This window comes from Eptesicus fuscus, chromosome 17, assembly GCF_027574615.1.
Source record: "Eptesicus fuscus isolate TK198812 chromosome 17, DD_ASM_mEF_20220401, whole genome shotgun sequence".
NCBI classification, from domain to species: domain Eukaryota; kingdom Metazoa; phylum Chordata; class Mammalia; order Chiroptera; family Vespertilionidae; genus Eptesicus; species Eptesicus fuscus.
This window is the reverse complement of record NC_072489.1, coordinates 44,141,075-44,160,693: the sequence shown is the minus strand read 5'-3', so window position 1 is coordinate 44,160,693 and position 19,619 is coordinate 44,141,075. Positions and strand designations below refer to the sequence as shown.

The following is a 19,619-nucleotide window of genomic DNA, read 5'->3' as shown; positions in this document are numbered from 1 at the left end:
TGAGCTTGGTGTGTCAAACTTCGCCAAAAAACTGAGCATAACTCGGGTAGTGTGTCACTTTGAGGAAAAAACATTATTTCGCAAATGTTTCATCCTCAGGAGCAGCAAATGTTTCATCCTCGGCATGCGGCCGCCTCAGCGGCCGCGTGTCATCAGAAATGGCTACGCGTGTCAGTGCTGACACGCGTGTCATAGGTTCGCCATCACTGAGCTAGGTATACACACACACACACACACACACACACACACACACACACACACATTTTTATCTTCAATGACCTGGATGTCCAAAACCATATTGCTAGCATGCACACTATTGTGATAGATAGCCTAGACAGCCCATACCTCCTTCTCCCGCTCTTCCTCTTAAGGGAGGGATATGGGTATTAGAGTAATATTTAGCTTGGGCCTCTCCACTAAGCTCCTATATATCTTGACTTTTAAAGGATAGAGGGCATCTTTGCAGATCCCAAAGTTCTCCCAGTGTCCTGGGCTATCCTTGCACCTGGCTCCTTTTCATCCATCTAGTCTTAAACCTTGGAAAAGCCTCTTAAATGGTAACAAAAAAATAAATGAATAAAAGGCCCCAATTAGATGGACTACCCTTTCCTTCCAAACCCAGTTCAGGTATCCAGGTAAGAGTCAAGGACTGTGCTTAAGTTCTCTATACCAGCTGAGAGACAGAAAAAGAGTAGAAGAGGGAAGGGTTTTATTTGGAGGTCCCTCAGAGTTCCCCTAGAAATGGTAGATATTAAGCATCTCCACAATATGTCAGCAGGGTCCAAGCTCTCTGTGTAGGCTCACTATATGATACATCACCAGTTCAAGGATTCCTTCTGCCTCCAGGCAACTAGATGCCCAAGGAAAATTATCAATACTGCAAAGCTACAAACACATGCAACTCTTCCAAAGCCATGCTGTTTTACTAGGGAGGGGTAAGTTGTGCTCTTAACAATGGAAATGGGACCCACATGTTACGTATAAAAAATAAACATTTAAATAAATAAATATAAAAGGGGGAAAGGAGAGGGAGAGGGAGAGAGACCTTGAGGTTCTTAAAGAGTAGTACCCTCTCTAACTGGTTCAGGGCTTTGGTCTGCTCCCCACTACTTAGCTCCAGTTTGTTGAGGAGACATGGAGAAATCTGTGAAAGACAGGCAAACGAATGATTTAAACAGAGTGAAATAAACTCAGACACAAGCCAACAGGGCACAGGGCAGGAATGGGGATGGATGGCAGGGGAGAGGGGAAGGTCAGGTGCATGCATCAAACAGCCAAGGGTCATCTCCATGGACAGAACCTCTTAGGGCTGCAAGCAGAATCTTCATGAGAGACCTGTGAAGTCCAGGGCTTCCATTAAAGATAGAAAGAGGCCATTCTTCTGACCACCATTCTCTTCTACCAGTTTGAGAACCTTCTGATCTGGAGTCAGGGTTGATTTATCTCATCATGACAAGCATGAGCCCAGTCTAATCTAGCATTAGAGTGGGATTTGGGGCATAGACTCTCTAGGCCTTCTAACCTGCTGATAAGGCTGGACCCTGAGGGGATGGTAGGTCTTTCACCTCTACCAACATACATTTTTAGCCCAACCCGAAGAGCTTCATCCAGTTTTTTAGGAAGGACTGGCTCACCAGCTTATGTAGTAGGATCAACAAGATAAGCTGGAAAGAAAAGGTTGGAAGGAGAGGTATCTGGGAAAGAATACATTTCTCACTAAAGTTGTGATAGCTATTTCTAGCTTCCAAACAAATCTGTCTAGGCAAAAGCATGTTTTTGCTAAAGCAAGGGAATCCAGGAAAATCCCCATCCAGGGAGATCAAGGTTTGGATGAGGGACAGCAGGTCATACCTTCTTCATGTTGGTGCCCACATAGTTCTTGGGTTCTTCTTTAAACTGAGGTAACCTATAGTACAAAGAATCCCATGGACTGTAATTAGGCATAATAACAAATTTCCCCCTCCATGCCAGCCACAGCCCAAAGATGCTCTGGGACAGAGCATGCCTGTCTCTTAGGAATAGCTAGGAAGGAAGGAAGCTATTTCACCCTTTTCAGAGCTTCATCAGAGCCACAGGATTTGGGGGATGTATGATATAGACACTTTCTAAAAAAGAAGGTAGACATCAGGGCAAGGTAACTAAGTGTGGAGCCTCTTTCATCCTTAAACTGACTCCTCCTGCTTCACTTGGAAAGTATTGCTGAAATCCACAAGATGGGGAGAGGGCAGTCAATCAAAACCCCAGGAGACAGCATAGGATGAGACGTAAAAGGCAGGTTGAAGTTTTGAAACCAGGGAATTGGAGCCAGAGGAGTAAGAAACTCTTTAAAGCAGAGTCCAGGGGCAGATCTAGTCTGCAGATAATAAGGATTATTATTTATAGATCTGAGAGCAAAAAGAAGTCCTAGGAAGAGGCTTAAAAAAAAAAGATTATTTTTTAGAACAATTTTAGGTTCACAGCAAAATCAACTAGAAGTTACATTGATTTTCTGCATAACCCCTGTCTCCACATATGCATAACCTACCCTATTATCAATATGCCCTAGAGGGTGGGGAGGCTTTAAAGCCCTTGCCTCAGCTCTTCTCAAAGTTATTCTATTGAAAGGAGGTGCAGGAAACAGAAAGCTAGGCATAGTATGAAAAGGCCTCCTAGGACCTAAGTTGAGGGCCTTGACTAAGATAACCAATAGTCTTGGTTTGCCTAAGACTGAGGGATTTGTGGGGATGTGGGACTTTCAACACTAAAATTGGGATAAACTGGGAAAACCAGGATCATTGGTCATGCTAGCCTTAGTCCTCACAGAAATGGGTCTGAGCTCTAGGAGCTCAGCAAACTGTTCTAGGCTCCCTTGACTTTGGCTTCCTCTCTGGGTTCTCTTTCCCAGCTGCTACTTGTACACAGACACAAGTCTGGGAAGCAGAATGAGGTCTGTCAGCCTAGATCAAATAACCCTCTGCCTCCTCCTGAGGCCAAGCCAGTTCCCTCCTCCTTCTCCCTTGATTGGTAACCCTGGGCCCAGAGAAGTACCCCCATCCATAATCCCATTGGCCTCTGATGTGGCTGTAGGACTGGCCAGGTCCCTGAAGTGACTGTGTAGAAGCAGGCAGGCTCAAGAGGCCTGGGCAGCAGGGCTGAAGCAAACAGCAGCAGGTTTACCTTGTGAAGAGCAGCTGCACCATGTCTACGAGAGTGTGCTCTGCGGATTTTCTCAATAACTCTGCACAGGCAAAAACAAATAACACAGGTGTCATTACTTGCCGTGCTATTATCAGGAGGCTTCTCAGAGCAGACTCCCCTCCAAACCTTGTTTACCAAGGATTATGCCAAACTTATTAAAACCAGCTCCATCCAGCTCAGGCCGGCAGCCATAACTTCACTGGCCCACTAGGTGGCACTACTGAGTTGGAAAAAAAGGGGTGCAATGATTGTGTTCTTAGGGATCTTGGCTGGTGTCAATCCCAGAAATCCCAGGGGAGGGAGATTTGGTGCCTGGCCTGAGTTAGTCAGGGATCTATTCTAATTCTTGCTCTGGCACAATGGGCTAAGTTCTCTATTCTAGCTGCAAAACAAACAGTCAAGTACAGAGAGAATTCTAGACTCCTATGGTCCACAAGGTAGGTGATAGAGAAATCCTAAGTTTTCCACCTCTCTGGGTTCAGGGATAGCATCCTGTATTCATACTTACAATGGCCCTAGGAAAGGTGAAGGGCCCAATATTCAAGCACCTACCACTGAGCCTCATTTCAAAGCAGATCCGGAAGCAAGACTGCATAATTTCACATACAGATTCATTGGTTAAGTGGGCACCCACTGGGGTCAGCAAGAGAGTCCGCAAAACCTACAAGGAAGAAAGAGGAGATACCATGATAAACAAGGCAGGCAAGATGAAGAAGGATGTACCTGAGGGGAAAAAAGCTACCTCTGTTCCTCTAGTCTCCTATGGAAGCACTCGGAGTGAGAAAGAGAGGTTTGCAAGAATGCTGATCTTGCTTCAGTTTGGCAGTGGGGTCTCCCAGAATCTTGTCTTGGGAACTGTGTCTTTACTCTGTATGACCCTGACATAGTTCAGAGCTCTTTCCAGCCCTAGCCTGCAAGCCCAACAGATGGATGGCACAGATACAGGCTGCCAGAGATACAAGTGTATTAAGGGCTTCCGGTATTTGATATCAATTCATTTAAAGCTTTAATTATTTTCCTTAGAAAAAGCTTTTACTTTGGGTACCCGAGCTGCTTGTTTGGAAACAAAGTAGGTCCCTAAGCCCCAGTGGAGTCAAAACACAGCTTCATGCTGCCGGCAGACTGGCAGACTAGGATAAGTAGAGCCAATGGCATCAGCTCCTGGCCATTAGCCTAACTGCTCTTCCCCTCCATTTACCTGAAGGATTTTCATCAGGACAACCTCATCGCTGGCAGGATCCGTGCCCACAAAACGGGCGTGGGTGACAGCATCTGCCATATTCTCCATGCCCTCTGCTGTGCCCTCATGAGTGGGATCTGTCCAGTGAAAAAGGAAAGACTAAATGATGTGGAGAAGAGAGAGAAAAAGCAAGACATCCTGTCGAGGAACTGCTTTGAGACTTTGGTTTTCTCCTCTTCAGTTCCTTAATCCATGGTTCCTTGGGCTACCTGAGAATTTTAGCCTATAAACGACTTGAACAAGCTCCTTAGCACAAACTCCACTGTGTAAAACAGTGATTCTCAAACTTAAGCATATGTCAAATCATTTGGAGGGCTTGTTAAAAATATAAATTGCTGGGCTCATTCTCAGAATTTTTGATATAGCAGGTCTAGAGTGAGGCCTGAGAATTTGTGTTACTAACAAGATCCCAGGTGATGTTAACACCGCTGCTTAGGGGGACCACACTTTGGGAATCACTGGTGTAAAGCTACTCATTTCACAGAGAAAGGGACAGGAAATATGAGTTTTTGGCCCAGAGTAAGGGCCGAGTTGGGCAAAATCTTTAAATGCCAAGGTTGCAGCCTTTCTTTTTTCATGTGTTTTCTTTCAATACATCCCTCTCTAGTTGCTTTTGGAGTTTTGTGTTCAGATGCCACTGAGAAGGGAAGTAGGGGAGGAAATGGGACAGTCACTGCCACTAATACTCATATCTGGGTGCCACATTACAGCAAATCACAGACTTCTTCCTGGTTTGGTTTCGTTCTTACTTAAAACAATATGACACAGAGCAAGAATCCTGTTACCAGCTTAACTAAACAGGCATTAGGAGAGAAAATGGACAAACTAAATAGGACTGAGAGCTGGCTACTTGGGGAGTTAGAGGAAGGGAGAATTTCAACTGTGAATAAGATAAGAGGAAAAGCTAGAGGTCAGGCAATCAGCACCATGCTGGAAACTAACACAAATGTTGCCAAGGGGAAAATTATGTTCCTTTCATGTGTTAAATGTCCACTAGGAGTAGCCAAAGAAGTGGACTCCCCCAAGGCCTACAAGGGTCCTGAGAACTATCTGGATTGTCCTTGAATGAGGAGGATAAGTAGGAAAAAAAGGGGTAGGGACATGACAAAATTTTGCAACTGACAGAAAAGTTGGTCTAGAGGAAGCATAATGTAATACAGGAGCACCTTCTAGTTTTAAGTGGTAGGAATTGTAAGAAATCTTTATCATTTTCTCTATCCTGTTCTTTGAAATTATCAGAGTTCTTGAGCCTAAAGCTCAGGGGATGGCTAAGAAACCAGAACATTTCCCTTGCAACAATGAGAGAGAAGACTTTCATTGATTATAAGTGGTTTTCATCTTTCTTTTCTGTCCTGGTTAGTCTCTGACACTTAGTCAGACTGCTTTTGTCCTACATACAACATGCCTTTACTCAGCATTAGGAGTGGTTACTTTAGAGGTCATGCAGAAGGAAGCCAATTTCATGATGATATATATAGTATACTAGAGGCCCAGTGCACGAAATTTGTGCGGGGGGAGGGGGGGTGTCCTTCAGCCCGACCTGCACCCTCTCCAACCTAGGATCCCTCTCACAATCCGGGACTGCTGGCTCCTAACGGCTCACCTGCCTGCCAGCCTGCTTGCCCCTAACCACTTCTGCCTGCCAGCCTGATCACCCCCTAACTGCTCCCCTGCTGGCTCAATTGCCCCCAACTACTCCCCTGCCCGATCGCCGACAACTGCCCTCTCCTGCCGGCCTGATTGCCCACAAGTGCCCTCTCCTGCCGCGACCCGCCCCCTCTGCCGGGACTCGCCTCCTCTGTGCCAGGTTGGAGGCGAGGGACCCCCAGGCCTCACTGCATGGAGCAGCTGTCGGAGCCCGCCTCCACTGTGCACACGGCCATCTTGTGGCGGCCATCTTGTGGTGACATCATGCGTGAGGGCGTGAGGACCACCTAGGCTTTTATTGGTATAGATGGGGTAAACCAGCTCCTTCTATCACCTCAACTCTCCTTGTTTCTCCCAATCAACACAGAAAATCCAAAGGTATACCTTGCCTTATTGTTTCATTTTGTTTCACTTAACAGATGTTGTTTTGTAGAAATAGAAGGCAAGACCCTCCACCAGCAACAATTATGATTTGCTTTATTGCAGTGGTCTGGAACTGAACCCACAATATCTTTGAGGTATGTCTGTACACTCTAGGCCCTTGCCTGAATCCTCTCTCTCAGCCCTGCCAGACAGTCCTTTTTCAGGCCTCCAAGGACCTTTCCTTGCACAGGAAATCCAAGTCCTTCTCAGTGTCACATGTGTTTCAGAGCTCAGTGAATGGCAGCCTTGCTCCCATCTCATAAGGCTTTTGGGGGCCCATTTCTTCCCCTCCTTCAGAAATCTCCCTTATTCAAGTAGTTTAAGCTCTTTTTAAAAAATAAATATGTTTTTAATGATTTTAGAGAGAGGGTGAAGAGGTGGAGAGAGAGAGAGAGAGAGAGAGAGAGAGAGAGAGAGAGAGATCAATCGGTTGCTTTTTGCATGCTTTCCGACTGGTGATCAAACCCACAACCCAGGCATGTGCCCTGACCAGAAATCAAACGAGTAACTTTCCAGTGCACAGGATGCTGCTCAACCAACTGAGCCACTCCGGCCAGGCTCTATCGATCTTTTTGTAGCCCTTATCCTCTGAGCTTGAATGAAGTAGTAAGAGTGACAGGTCTTTAACTATAGTAGACATGGCCCACCAGTAAGGCAGGCAATCAATGGCACAAATCCTGGTCTGGCAGCTGTGTGGGGCCAAATAAAAGCCTGGTCCTTGGAGTAAGACCTGAAATAATCCTAGAAGTCTTGGGCCACAGAATTGAGGGGGTAGTGTCTTCTAAAAAGGCAGCCTAAACAAAGGAGTGTTTGACTTGAACTCACTTAGCAGACCTTGTGTTCCCCATGACCCATTCCTTAGAATGTCCTTCCTTGGCCACTCTGGAGCAGACTACAGGGAAATTTGCCAATTTCATCTCCTTTGCCTTCTGGCTTTCATATACTCCTTCCTGCTCCTTTTCTCATGCCCACTGCAATCACCACCTCCAGCATTTTCTTTTCCCACCACAGGAAACTCCAATGACCAGCTGGCTTGAGGTCTCCAATGACCAGCTTGTCTGCCAAGTCCAGGAAGGGGAGAGAGTTACATCAACAGGAGAGCAGGGAAAAGACACAGAGGGCAGCTGCTGGAGGCTGTGAAGAGAGATGACCTGCAGGTGGTGCTCAGGACAAGGCTGGAAGTAGCTAGGCCTGAGTTTTGCATAGGAAAAGTATAAAGCTAGGACTAGGGTGCCTGGAGAGGCTGGTGTGCCTATTCAGAAACTAGCTGACACCCAGGATTCCTGCTGAGGATCTTGAATATGTCAGCTAAGCAAATCCAACTTTCTAGAAAAGATAAACGATTTTTTTTTTGCCTTATATTGAAGGCCATTTTTTTCTTTGGCTAGCTTCAGTCTGAGCTCCCTCTTTTCTTGTCTTCTTAGAAACAAAGACAGCAGCCTGTTTTCTATGTTCCTTACCCTTGCACATGGGCTGTCAATAGGGGAAAAGGAATTCAGGATCCTGAGTGACAAGACCAACTAAAAGGAATTCAAAAGGACACCATAAACAAATTCAGAGATAAACATCGATAAAATAATTGGGCTATTCATGGATAAAATAATTGGCTATATTGGGAGAAAATATTTGCAATACTGTGATAGACAAGGGGTTAGTATCCCCACTATACAAAAAACTCCTACAAACTGATAAGAAAAAATAAAAACAACTCAATAAAATAATAGGCGAAGGAGAATAAATTCAAATGTTCAACCTCAAGGAAATAAAAACAACAAAATACCAGTTCATCAAATTAGCACAAATAAAGAATACTGATAATATTCAGTGCTGGTGATAGGGTGGGGAAATGGAAACTCTCAAACATTACTGTTGGAAGTGCAAATGCTGTAATCTTTTGGGAAAGCAACCTGGTAGTACCTATAAAAATATAATAAGCATGTGACCTTTTAATCCAGAAATTTCAAGTATAGGAATCTGTCATACAAAAGGAAAATTAATAAATAGAATATATGAACAAAGATGCTTAATTCAGCATTTATAATGGCTCAAAATAGGAAACAATCTAAGTAGTAAACATTAATCAATAAGATAATGACCAAATGGACTGAGTTATATCTATACTATGGAACTTATATAGCTATCAAAAATACAAAATTTTTTACTAGGGTTGAGGAGAAGAAAATCTTTTTGATGTGATGAAAAAGTTTAGGAAACAGATGGTGCTGATGGTTACACAACATTGTGAATGTAATTGATGCCACTTAATTATATACTTAAAATGATTTAAATGGCTAATTTTATATTATATGTTTTAAGACAATAAAAAAAGAATATATAAGCTTCAAATTACAAAATTAATAGGTTCTAGGGATGTAATGTACAGCATGGTCACTATAGTTAACAATACTATATTGTGTATCTGAAAGTAGCTAAGACAGATCCTAAAAGGTCTCATCACAAGAAAAAAAAATTGTAACTATATGAGGTGACAGATTTTAACTAAACTTATATTTATACCTATATCAAATTATTATGCTGTACACCTTAAACTAATACAATGCTATATGTCAATTATATCTCAATAAAATGGGGGGGGGGAGAGAAACCAGGTAGATAATTATATAATGTACATTTTTCAAAGTTAATACTATTTTTTCTTTTTTTAATATATTTTTATTGATTTCAGAGAGGAAGGGAGAGGGAGAGAGAGATAGAAACATCAATGATGAGAGAGAATCATTGATCAGCTGCCTCCTGCATACCCCCTACTGGGGATGGAGCCCACAATCCAGGCATGTGCCCTTGACTGAAATCAAACCTGGGACCTTTCAGCCTGCAGGCCGACACTCTATCTACTGAGCCAAACTGGCTAGGGCAGTCAATACTATTTTTTTAAATAATATTTTTAAAATAGTCTATTGATTTTTATTTTTTTTAATGTTTTTGCCGAAACCGGTTTGGCTCAATGGATAGAGCGTCGGCCTGCGGACTGAAAGGTCCCAGGTTCGATTCCGGTCAAGGGCATGTACATTGGCTGCGGGCACATCCCTGGTAGGGGGTGTGCAGGAGGCAGCTGGTCGATGATTCTCTCTCATCGATGTTTCTAGCTCTCTATCCCTCTCCCTTCCTCTCTGTAAAAAATCAATAAAATATATTAAAAAAAAAAAAAAAAAAAAAAACAAAAAAACAAAAAAAAATGTTTTTATTGCTTTTCAGAGAGAGATGAGGAGAGAGGGATAGAGATAGAAATATCAATGATGAGAGAATCATCAATTGGCTGCCTCCTGCACGCCTCCTACTGGGGATCAAGCCCACAACCAGGGAATGTGCCCTGACCTGAAATCAACTAGCAACCTCTTGGTTCCTGGGTTGACGCTCAACTGCTGAGCCAGTTGGGTTAAGTTAATACAGTTAAATAAAAAAAGAAAATATGTAGCACATAATCCTATTTTATTTTTGTTTTTAAAAAAGATGGTATTTTCGCCCAGCCGGCATGGCTCAGTGGTTGAGCATCGACCCATGCACCAGTTCAATTAAGGTTGGGGCACATGCCCCAGTTGCAGGCTCTATCCCCAGTGTGTGTGTGTGTGTGGGGGGGTGGGGGGGGGGGGGGGAGGGAGCGTGCAGGGCGGGATTCAGGAGGCATAGAGATATTTCTATCTCTCCCTCTGAAATCAGTAAAAACGCATTTTAAAAAAAGAAAGAAAAAGGGAAAAAAAACCGAAGGTACTCTCTATATATTTATATACATGTGGAGAAAGGTATAGAAAGATTCAAACCAATCTGTTAACATTATTTACCTAAGGAAAGAGTAGCACTGAGAAAGATAGAGGAGAATCCATTAACTTTTCTTTTAGACACCTCTTTATTGTTTATCTTCTTAAAATAAGCATGCATTATATTTAAAAACTAACTTTTTAAATAAACCAAACACACAAAAAAATAAAGAAAAATAAACCAAACCAAGCCCTGGGTGGTGTGGCTCAGCTGCTAGAAGAGTCATCCTGTACAATGAAAAAGAAACCAAACCAAACCAAACCTCTAAGAGCACCCACCAAACCCTAACTCCCTGCAAAGTACAAAGAGATTAGAGCTCCAAGAAACCTCTCCTCTCTCTTCACTTGCAAAACCTGAATCAATTAGCATGATAAGTAATCAATAATCCTATTTCTCTTCTACAAGGAAACGGATGGCTGGGAAAAACTTTCCAGCATCACCAACTCATTGCCTAAAGCCTGACCAGCAGGAAAGGCAGGAAATAAAGTGCTTATGGTCATCCAAAAAGCCTGGTCTCTTACCTATGAGTGCATAGGACAGGAACTTGTTGACAGAGGTGAGCGCCAGTCCAGTGATAGGCCCAGTGGTATCTTCAGAGCGAATCACTTCCAAAAATGGACGAAGGAATACATTGGGCTCAATTTCTGAGAGTTCTGCAAGAAAAGAAAAAGGAATGAACAGGTGCCATTTAACAAAAAGCTAAATTCTAGAATAAGGTCCTTCTTATCTGTCATGAGGCTCGAGTTCTTAGTTGCCAGAGCAACATTATCATGGTTTTTAAATTAACAATAAAATGGGTCAGATAGATTTTATGTTATGTATCTATTACCACAATTTTTAATTCCTTAATACCATCAAATACTGCTGGGTCAATTTCCATGTCCATCCTCCCTGTTGATGAGGTAAACCTCATCTTGGTACAGCCAATACGGTCAAAGAGATCCTGGGATGAGCTGCTGTCTTTGTCTTTCGCTGTTATGATCAGTCACTTCTCTTAGAGATAAAGAATGTATAAACACATCTCAGGAAGATGGGGGACGGGACGGACCTTGAGGTTTATAGAACCTTGCTAAAACAAACAAATATACATACATACATACATACATACATACATACATACATAAACCTAACAAGAACAAAAGGTTACTCAGTCCCTACCCATGGAGGCAGTTTGTAATTTTGGATGGTCCTAACCTCTCTCCAGCCTTCTTTCTGCCTACAGCAAGCAGAGGGCTAACTGCCCTTAGATGAAGGGGAAATTTAAGGCTCAGTTAAGATAGATGATTGGCCCCCCAAAATTATACAGTTAATAAGAAGCAGAGCTGGGATTTGAACCCAGTCAATATAGTATATGGTTGTAAACCTTGTAAAACCATTACATTTATTCTACCTAATTACCAGCACATACTCCTGAATTTAGAAGGTCTAAGAGGTTACACTACACTGGACTTGCTCCCTACCCTACTTTGCCCAGGGTTTAATTTGTTTTTCTAGAGTATGCTGTGCTTTCATCAGTCAGAAGCCAGCTCCCTGAAAGACTTCCTAAATAGGCCAGAAAGATTTAGGGACAACACCAAGGTTGCTCACCTTTAGAGACAAAAGAAAGCTAGACTTCCTAAACACCTTCATTTTCATGATAATGCAGGAGCTTCTTCCCACTCAATTCCTACCACCACCACCCGGTGGGTAAACACTCCCTGGGCCCGGCTGCTCCTCAGATTAATGCTTTAATTAATTGGCAGATTGAGTAGCATTTTCCAAGCTTGTCTGTTCAGTGATCACATCAGCTGTATAAAACCTGCTTCTCATCCCCCACTACCCCCACCTGGAGCTGTACAATTTGCAGAAGAAAAACCTTTGTGTGTGTGAGGTGGTAGAGAGTTGAGATGCAAGGAATAGAAATATCTGGAAAAACTGAAAACTATAAAACATTTTTTCTTATCTTAATAGTCTTAACATTTTAAATACTTTTGAAAAAGCACATTAAAAGATTTAAAGTAATCTAGAGTTGCTGCTTTAGGAACACAACTGTATTATATAGTATGACTTGGTCTGTCTTTAAAATATATTTGGCATATTTGAAATATAAAAGTCTAGATGGGAAAAAGTCTTTGAGAGAGGTGGGACAGGGTACATTTCTTCTGAGCTTTCATACAATTGCTATTATTACATTGCTTCATGTCTTCTTTCATAGTGAAAGACCAGGGCAATTTTATAGCCATGATTTGATACTTTCAGAGCAATGTGTATTCTGCCTCTTTAAAAAAAAGTGGTTTTTAATTTTGTAAAACTGTTTCTTTTGATATAGAGAGTTCAACAAATTTTAACACACACATAGATCCCTGTAACCACTGTGGCAATTAGGATATAGAACAGTTTCATCAACCAGAAAACTTCTGTTATCCCTTTGTAGTCAGTCACACCCTCTTCCCCCACCCCTAACTTCTGTCAACCACTGACATTTTCTCCATCACCATAGTTTTATCAGGAAGTTCATATATTGCCCTAGCCAGTTTGGCCCAGTGGATAGAGCGTCGACCTGCGGACTGAAGGGTCCCAGGTTCAATTCTGGCCAAGGGCATATGCCTGGGTTGCGGGCTCAATCCTCTGTTCAGGAGGCAGCCAATCAATGATTTCTCTCATCATTGATGTTTCTATCTCTCTCTCCCTCTTCCTTCCTCTCTGAAATCAATAAAGAAATACATTTTTTTAAAAAAGGAAGTTCATGTAAATGGAATCATACAGTATGCAACCCTTTGAGACTGGTTTCTTTCATTCAGCATGATGCCTTTGAGACTTGTCTAAATTGTTGCATAGACCATCAGAGGTGCTATAAACATTTGTGTACAGATTTTTATGTGAAGAACATTGGTATCTCAATGTGGTTTAAATTTGCATTTCTCTAATGGCTAGTGACATCAAACATATTTTTTTGTGTGCTTATTTGTCATCCATGTATCTTTTTTGATGATGTGTCTGTTCACATCTTTTGCCCATTTTTAAATTGAATTGTTTGTTTCCTTACTGTTGAGTTTAGAGACTCCTTTGTCTATTCAGGATAATGCAAATCCTTTATTGGCAATACAATTATTTACAAATATTCCTCTCAGTCATCTTTTCAATCGCTTAACACCGTGGTCAGCAAACTGCGGCTCGCGAGCCACATGCGACTCTTTGGCCCCTTGAGTGTGGCTCTTCACAAAATACCACGGCCTGGGCAAGTCTATTTTGAAGGAGTGGTGTTAGAAGAAGTTTAAGTTTAAAAAATTTGTCTCTCAAAAGAAATTTCAATCATTGTACTGTTGTGTTTTTTTAAAAATATATTTTATTGATTTTTCACAGAGAGGAAGGGAGAGGGTTAGAGAGCCAGAAACATCGATGAGAGAGAAACATCGACCACCGGGGATGTGCCGGCAACCACAGTTACATGCCCTTGACCGGAATCGAACCTGGGACCCTCCAGTCCGCAGGCCGATGCTCTATCCACTGAGCCAAACCGGTTTCGGCTATTGTACTGTTGATATTTGGCTCTGTTGACTAATGAGTTTGCCGACCACTGTCTTAATAGTATCTCTACAGAATAGACATTTTTACTTTTGATGAAGTCCAGTGTATCAACTTTTTTCTTTTGTGCATTTGATACCTAAATACTCTTTGCCCAATCCTAGGTCACACAGATTTTTCTGTTTTCTTCTAAAAGGTATACAGATTTATGCTTTTCATTTACATCTATGATTTACTTTACATTTACATCTATGATTTAACACAAAAATTTGTGTTAATTTTTCTATAATGTGTGAAGTTTAGATAGAGGGGTTTTTGTGTGCATATGGATGTGCAATTGTTCCAACACCATTTATTGTAAAGAATTATCCTTTCTCAATTGAGTTGTCTTTGCCTTTGTCAAAAATCAGTTGGCTATATTTGTGTGAGTCTATTCTGAGTTCTCTATTCTGTTCCATTAATCTTTGTGTCTAACTCTCTGACACTACTACACTGTCTTGCTTATAATAGCTGTATTCTAATTCTTAAAATCAGGTAATATAATTCCTCCAATTTTATTCTTCTTTTTTCAATACCATTTTCAGTATTCCTTAGCCTTTCCATTCCAATTAAAAATTTTTATTTATTGATTTGAGTGAGGGGGCGCAGAGGGAGGGAGGGAAGAGAAAGAGAGAATCATTGGTTTGTTGCTCCATTTATTTATGCATCCATTGGTTGATTCTTTTATGTGCTCAACCTTGGCACATTGGGACGACACTCTAACCAACTGAGCTGCTTGGCCAGGGCTTTCCATTTAAATTTTAAGATAAACTTGTCTACATTTACAAAAAAATATTGCTGGGCACTTGAGAGGAATTGCATCAAGTCTATAGATCAGTGTGGAGAGGAATGATAACTTTAGTATATTGTGACTACCAATCCATGCATAGTATGTCTCCATTTATTTAGATCTTTTTTTTTAATATATATTTTTAATTGATTTTTTACAGAGAAGAAGGGAGAGGGATAGAGAGTTAGAAACATCGATCAGCTGCCTCCTGCACACCCTCCACTGGGGACGTGCCCGTAACCAAGGCACATTGCCCCTGACCAGAATCGAACCCAGGACCCTTGAGTCCGCAGGCCAACACTCCATCCACTGAGCCAAGCCGGACAGGGCATTTATTTAGATCTTGATTTCTTTGATCAATGTATTATAGTTTTCAGCATACAGGTTCTGTATATGTTGTATTAGATTTATACCTAAGTATTTAATTTTATTTGGCATGTTTGTAAATGGTATTATATTTTAATTTCAGTTTCCAGATGTTCATTGTTAGTATACAAAAATAGATTTTTTGTGTACTGACCTTACTAAACTCACTAGTTCTAGCATTTTTTCTTTTTTGGTAGATTCCTTGTGGTTTTCTATATAGATAATTATTTTATCTGCAAATAGTGACAGTTTTACTTCTTCCTTTCCAATTTGCTTGCCTTCTATTTCCCTTTTTTTGTCTCAATGTACTGGCTAGGAATTTCAGGACTCTAAAAGTAGACATCTTGCCTTATTTCCAGTTTTAGGGTAAATGCATTTAGTGTTTCACTGCACAGTATGATATTAGCCATAAGTTTTTTGTAGGTGTTATCATTAATGAATGTTATATTTTGTCATGTTTTTTCTTCATCAATTAATAAGATCATGTGGTTTTTCTCTTTTAGAATGTTAATATGGTAGATTGATTTTCAGAGAATCAGCCTTGGATTCCCAGGATAAATCTCACTTAGTTTTGGTATATTATTATTTTTATACTAGAGGCCCAGTGCACAAATTTATGCACAGGTGGGGTCCCTAAGCCTGGCTGGCGATCAGGGCCGACTGAGGCCATCTCACCCAGTCCCGATTGGGGCTGGGCCGATTGGGGCCTGCCAGTCGGGGGGAGGGACGGGAGGAGGGACTGAGGGAGGTTGGCCGGCTGCGGGGAGGGACCGCAGGAGGTTGGCCGGTCGGCCAGGGGAGGGACCGTGGGAGGTTGGCCAGCTGCAGGAGGTTGGCCAGCTGTGGGAGGCTGGCTGTGGGAGCGCATCATAGCGACTGGTCAACTGGTTGTTCTGGTCATTCGGTCATAACGGTCGCTTAGGCTTTTATATATAGATATTGCTAGGTTTGTTTTGCTAATCTGCTTCTTTTTTAATATATTTTTTATTGATTTCAGAGAGGAAGGGAGAGGGAAAGAGAGATAGAAACATCAATGGTAAGAGAAAATCACTGATTGGCTGCCTCCTGCATGCCCCGTACTGGGGACTGAGCCTGCAACCCAGGCATATGCCCTGGCCTTCTGGTTCACATGTTGATACTCAACCACTGAGCTACACCAGCCGGGCTAATCTACTTCTTAAGATGAAAGAGCTCAATATGGCATTGAGAGGCTCGGAGGGGACAGAGGTAATACCATACAGAGTCTTGGAGAAAGTCCCATGGAGAACTCTCTGGAGGTTCTGGATGTGATCCTCATACAGTATACAATCCAGTAAATGGACAAGGGATCATTAGTCTCTTTCCTACCAATAACCAGGCACAGGATACCCAAGCTTATCTGTCAAATTAGGTAGACAGAATCTGTGACTGCCAAAATACATTAATTTTAGCACTTCCATTCTATGAGTCAATGTTTTATGGAGAAAGTGATAGAAAACTAGAAGGGGTGGACTTCTTAATGAGCTTACCAGGAACCTTCACTATCACCCTCACTCCCCCACCCCTCCAAAGAAAGAGAATCATGTATATAAAATTAACTTTCCAGAGAGAGTTTGATGTAGGCAGAATTGGAGTTTTGCTCTCCAGGTTCAACTGCTGATTGCCAGGAACATCAGAGAAGCTCTAACAAAAGCAACTCCTGCAGATTTTGGTGGTGGAGGGACATAGTAGGGGAGGTTGTCCTCCGAGCAGGACACCACTAGTAAGGACATTTCTAATTTATAAACACATAATTGTTTAAAACCCTAAAATTTCTATTCATAATCTGGTAAGATGTTTGGATGGCCCTCTAGAATAGTGCTTCTCAAACTATCTGTGGTGAAGGGCCAATTGTTGTTTTTTTCTTTATGCAATCCATTGCAGACCTGTAGTTTTATGAACTACAATAAAATGAATTACTAGAAAACAAAAATTAAAAAACAAAGACAATAATACAAACACCACTTTTTTATTATTAGAATCAATATACATAAAGTTACTATGTCAAGATGTTATAAAAATTTCTAAGTGCTTTCTCTCAATTCCTATATATATATATCCCACTGTGTACCAAGCAGTAGTAGTTTGTGAACCTGAAATGGTTTACAAATTATACTTTGAGTAATAGTGCTCTATAAAAATAAGCCCTAATTTTCAAGAAGTCATTCCAGAAAATCCTCCAAATCCTAGGGTTATTATAGTTAAAATAGGCACTAAAAATAATTTATAAAGGAGGTAATTACGATTTAGGAGATTCAGTCGATTTTTTTCAAATACATTTTTATTGATTTTAGAGAGAGGAAGGGAGAGGGATAGACAGATAGAAATACTGATTGCCTGCCTCCTGCACACCCCCTACTGGGGATCAAGCCTGTAACCAGGGCATGTGCCCTGACAGGGAATCGAACTGTGATCTCCTGGTTCATGGGCCAGCTTGGCAGGAGGTTAAGTAATTTGTACAATTCCATAAAGTCAGTTAGTGTTGGAACTAGGACTAGAAGTTGAGAGCACTCAACAAAAACATGAGTTTTCAGTAGGATTCAAATCCCAGTTCTGCAATGTCATGGCTGTGTGATAGATACTTAACTTTTCTAAGTCTGTATTTTATCACCTGTAAAATGGGTGTTAGAGAATTTTTTAAAATTACATTTAAAAATAAAGAACAGCAGCCTTAGCTGGCTTTGCTCAGTATTTAGAGTGTTGGCCCATGGACTGAAGGTCTCAGGTTCAATTCTGGTCAAGGGCAAGTACCTCGGTTGCAGGCTTGATCCCCGGCCTCGGTCAGGGCGCATGTGGAAGGCAACCAATTGATGTGTCTCTCTGTCTCTACCCCTCCCTTCCATTCTCTCTAAAAATCAATGGAAAAAATATCCTCGAGTGAGAATTAACAAAAATAAGTAAGTAAATGAATAAATAACAACAGCTAATATTTATTGAGCATATACTATATGTCAGGTACTGCACTCAGCAATTATATTCATTATCTCATTTGATGCATGTGAAACATGTGGTACAAGTACATGGAATAAATTAAATGTGCAATAAATATAACTAAGATATTATTATTCTAGTTTTTTAACTCTAGAATCCCAGTCCAATTTTCTTAATACTGCAAGGTACTATAAGTTTGATTTAAGATTTAAGTAAATATCTAAAACTTCAAAGGTGAGCCTTCTACTTTTGATTATTAAATCTTAAAGGGATACAAGTTAAGGATGTTATTTATATACTAGAGGCCCGGTGCACGAAATTTGTGCACGGAGGGGGGTTGTCCCTCAGCCCAGCCTGTACCCTCTCCAATCTGGGACCCCTCGAGGGATGTCCGACTGCCCGTTTAGGCCCGATCCCAGGGGTCGGGCCTAAACGGGCAGTCGGACATCCCTCTCACAATCCAGGACTGCTGGCTCCCAACTGCTTGCCTGCCTGCCTTCCTGATTGACCCTAATCGCTTCTGCCTACCAGCCTGATCACCCCCTAACCACTCTGCTGCCAGCCTGTTTGCCCCTAACTTCCCTCCTCTACCGGCCTGGTCACCCCTAACTGCCCTCTCCTGCAGGGCTGATCACCTCCAACTGCCCTCCCTTGCAGGCCGGGTGCCTCCCAACTGCCCTCTCCTGCTGGCCATCTTGTGGTGGCCATCTTGTGTCCACATGGGGGCAGGATCTTTGACCACATGGGGGCAGCTATATTGTGTGTTGCAGTGATGATCAATCTGCATTTTACTCTTTTATTAGACTAGCGTTCCCGTTGCAGGAAAAATCCTGCAATAGGGTTTCCTGCTGCACTCTACCCTGCCCTGCTTGCTCTCCTCCCTTGTCCCCCGCCCCACCTTCTCCGCCAGCCCCCCTGCTTTTCTCCCTTCTCCGCCAGCCCGCCTGCTCTCCTTCCTTCGCCCCCGGCCCTGCCTCTGCTCATCCCTTCTCCCCCACCCCGCCTTCTCCGCCAGCCCGCCTGCTTTTCTTCCTTCTCCCCCGGCCCCGCCTCCGCTCCTTCCTTCTCCTCCCCGGCTTGCTTGCTTCTCCGCAGCTTTGCTCCCTTCTGCAGCTTTTGGCTTCTTTCTACGCTGTCTTGATATGCAAATTAGCCGCCATCTTTGTTGGGATAATTTGCATACTCGTCCTGATTGGCTGGTGGGCTTGGCTTGGCTGGTGGGCGTGGCTTTGGCGTAGCGAAGGTGCGGTCAATTTGCATATTTGTCTATTATTAGGTAGGATAGGATAGAGGCCTGGTACAGGGGTGGGGGCCAGCTGGTTTGCCCTGAAGGGTGTCCCTGATCAGGCTGGGGTTCCCTTGGGGTGTGGGGCAGCCTAAGCGAGGGGCCTGTGGTGGTTTGCAGGCCGGCCACGCCCCCTGGCAACCCAAGCGGAGGCCCTGGTATCTGGAATTTATTTTCCTTCTACAATTGAAACTTTGTAGCCTGGAGCAGAGGCAAGCCTGGGGCTCCCTCCAAGGCCGGCAGCCATTTGTGTTAGGGTTATAATTGAAACTTTGTTGCCTTAAGCGGGTGGGCCCGGCCAGGGTGTGCGGAAAGCTTTGTTTCCCCTGTTGCTGGCGGCAACCCTGGCCTACTCTCTCAAGCTCCATTCTGCCGCCATTTGTTTGAATTTGTTTACCTTCTGTAATTGAAACTTTGTAGCT

At 42.6% G+C, this 19,619-nt stretch overlaps 1 protein-coding gene across 2 annotated transcripts in view; it reads right to left on the bottom strand.

Annotated features, from left to right (window-relative positions):
- GBF1 (golgi brefeldin A resistant guanine nucleotide exchange factor 1) overlaps window positions 1-19,619 on the bottom strand; it is a 123,223-nt gene that overhangs the window by 22,821 nt on the left and 80,783 nt on the right. For both annotated transcript variants that reach the window (XM_054729210.1, XM_054729211.1), the window contains exons 4-9: window positions 10,786-10,917; window positions 4,376-4,494; window positions 3,730-3,838; window positions 3,157-3,217; window positions 1,852-1,906; window positions 1,046-1,144 (exon numbers count right to left, since the gene is read on the bottom strand). In XM_054729210.1, coding sequence (XP_054585185.1) covers window positions 1,046-1,144; window positions 1,852-1,906; window positions 3,157-3,217; window positions 3,730-3,838; window positions 4,376-4,494; window positions 10,786-10,917 — 575 coding nt within the window. The remainder of the gene's footprint in view (window positions 1-1,045; window positions 1,145-1,851; window positions 1,907-3,156; window positions 3,218-3,729; window positions 3,839-4,375; window positions 4,495-10,785; window positions 10,918-19,619) is intronic.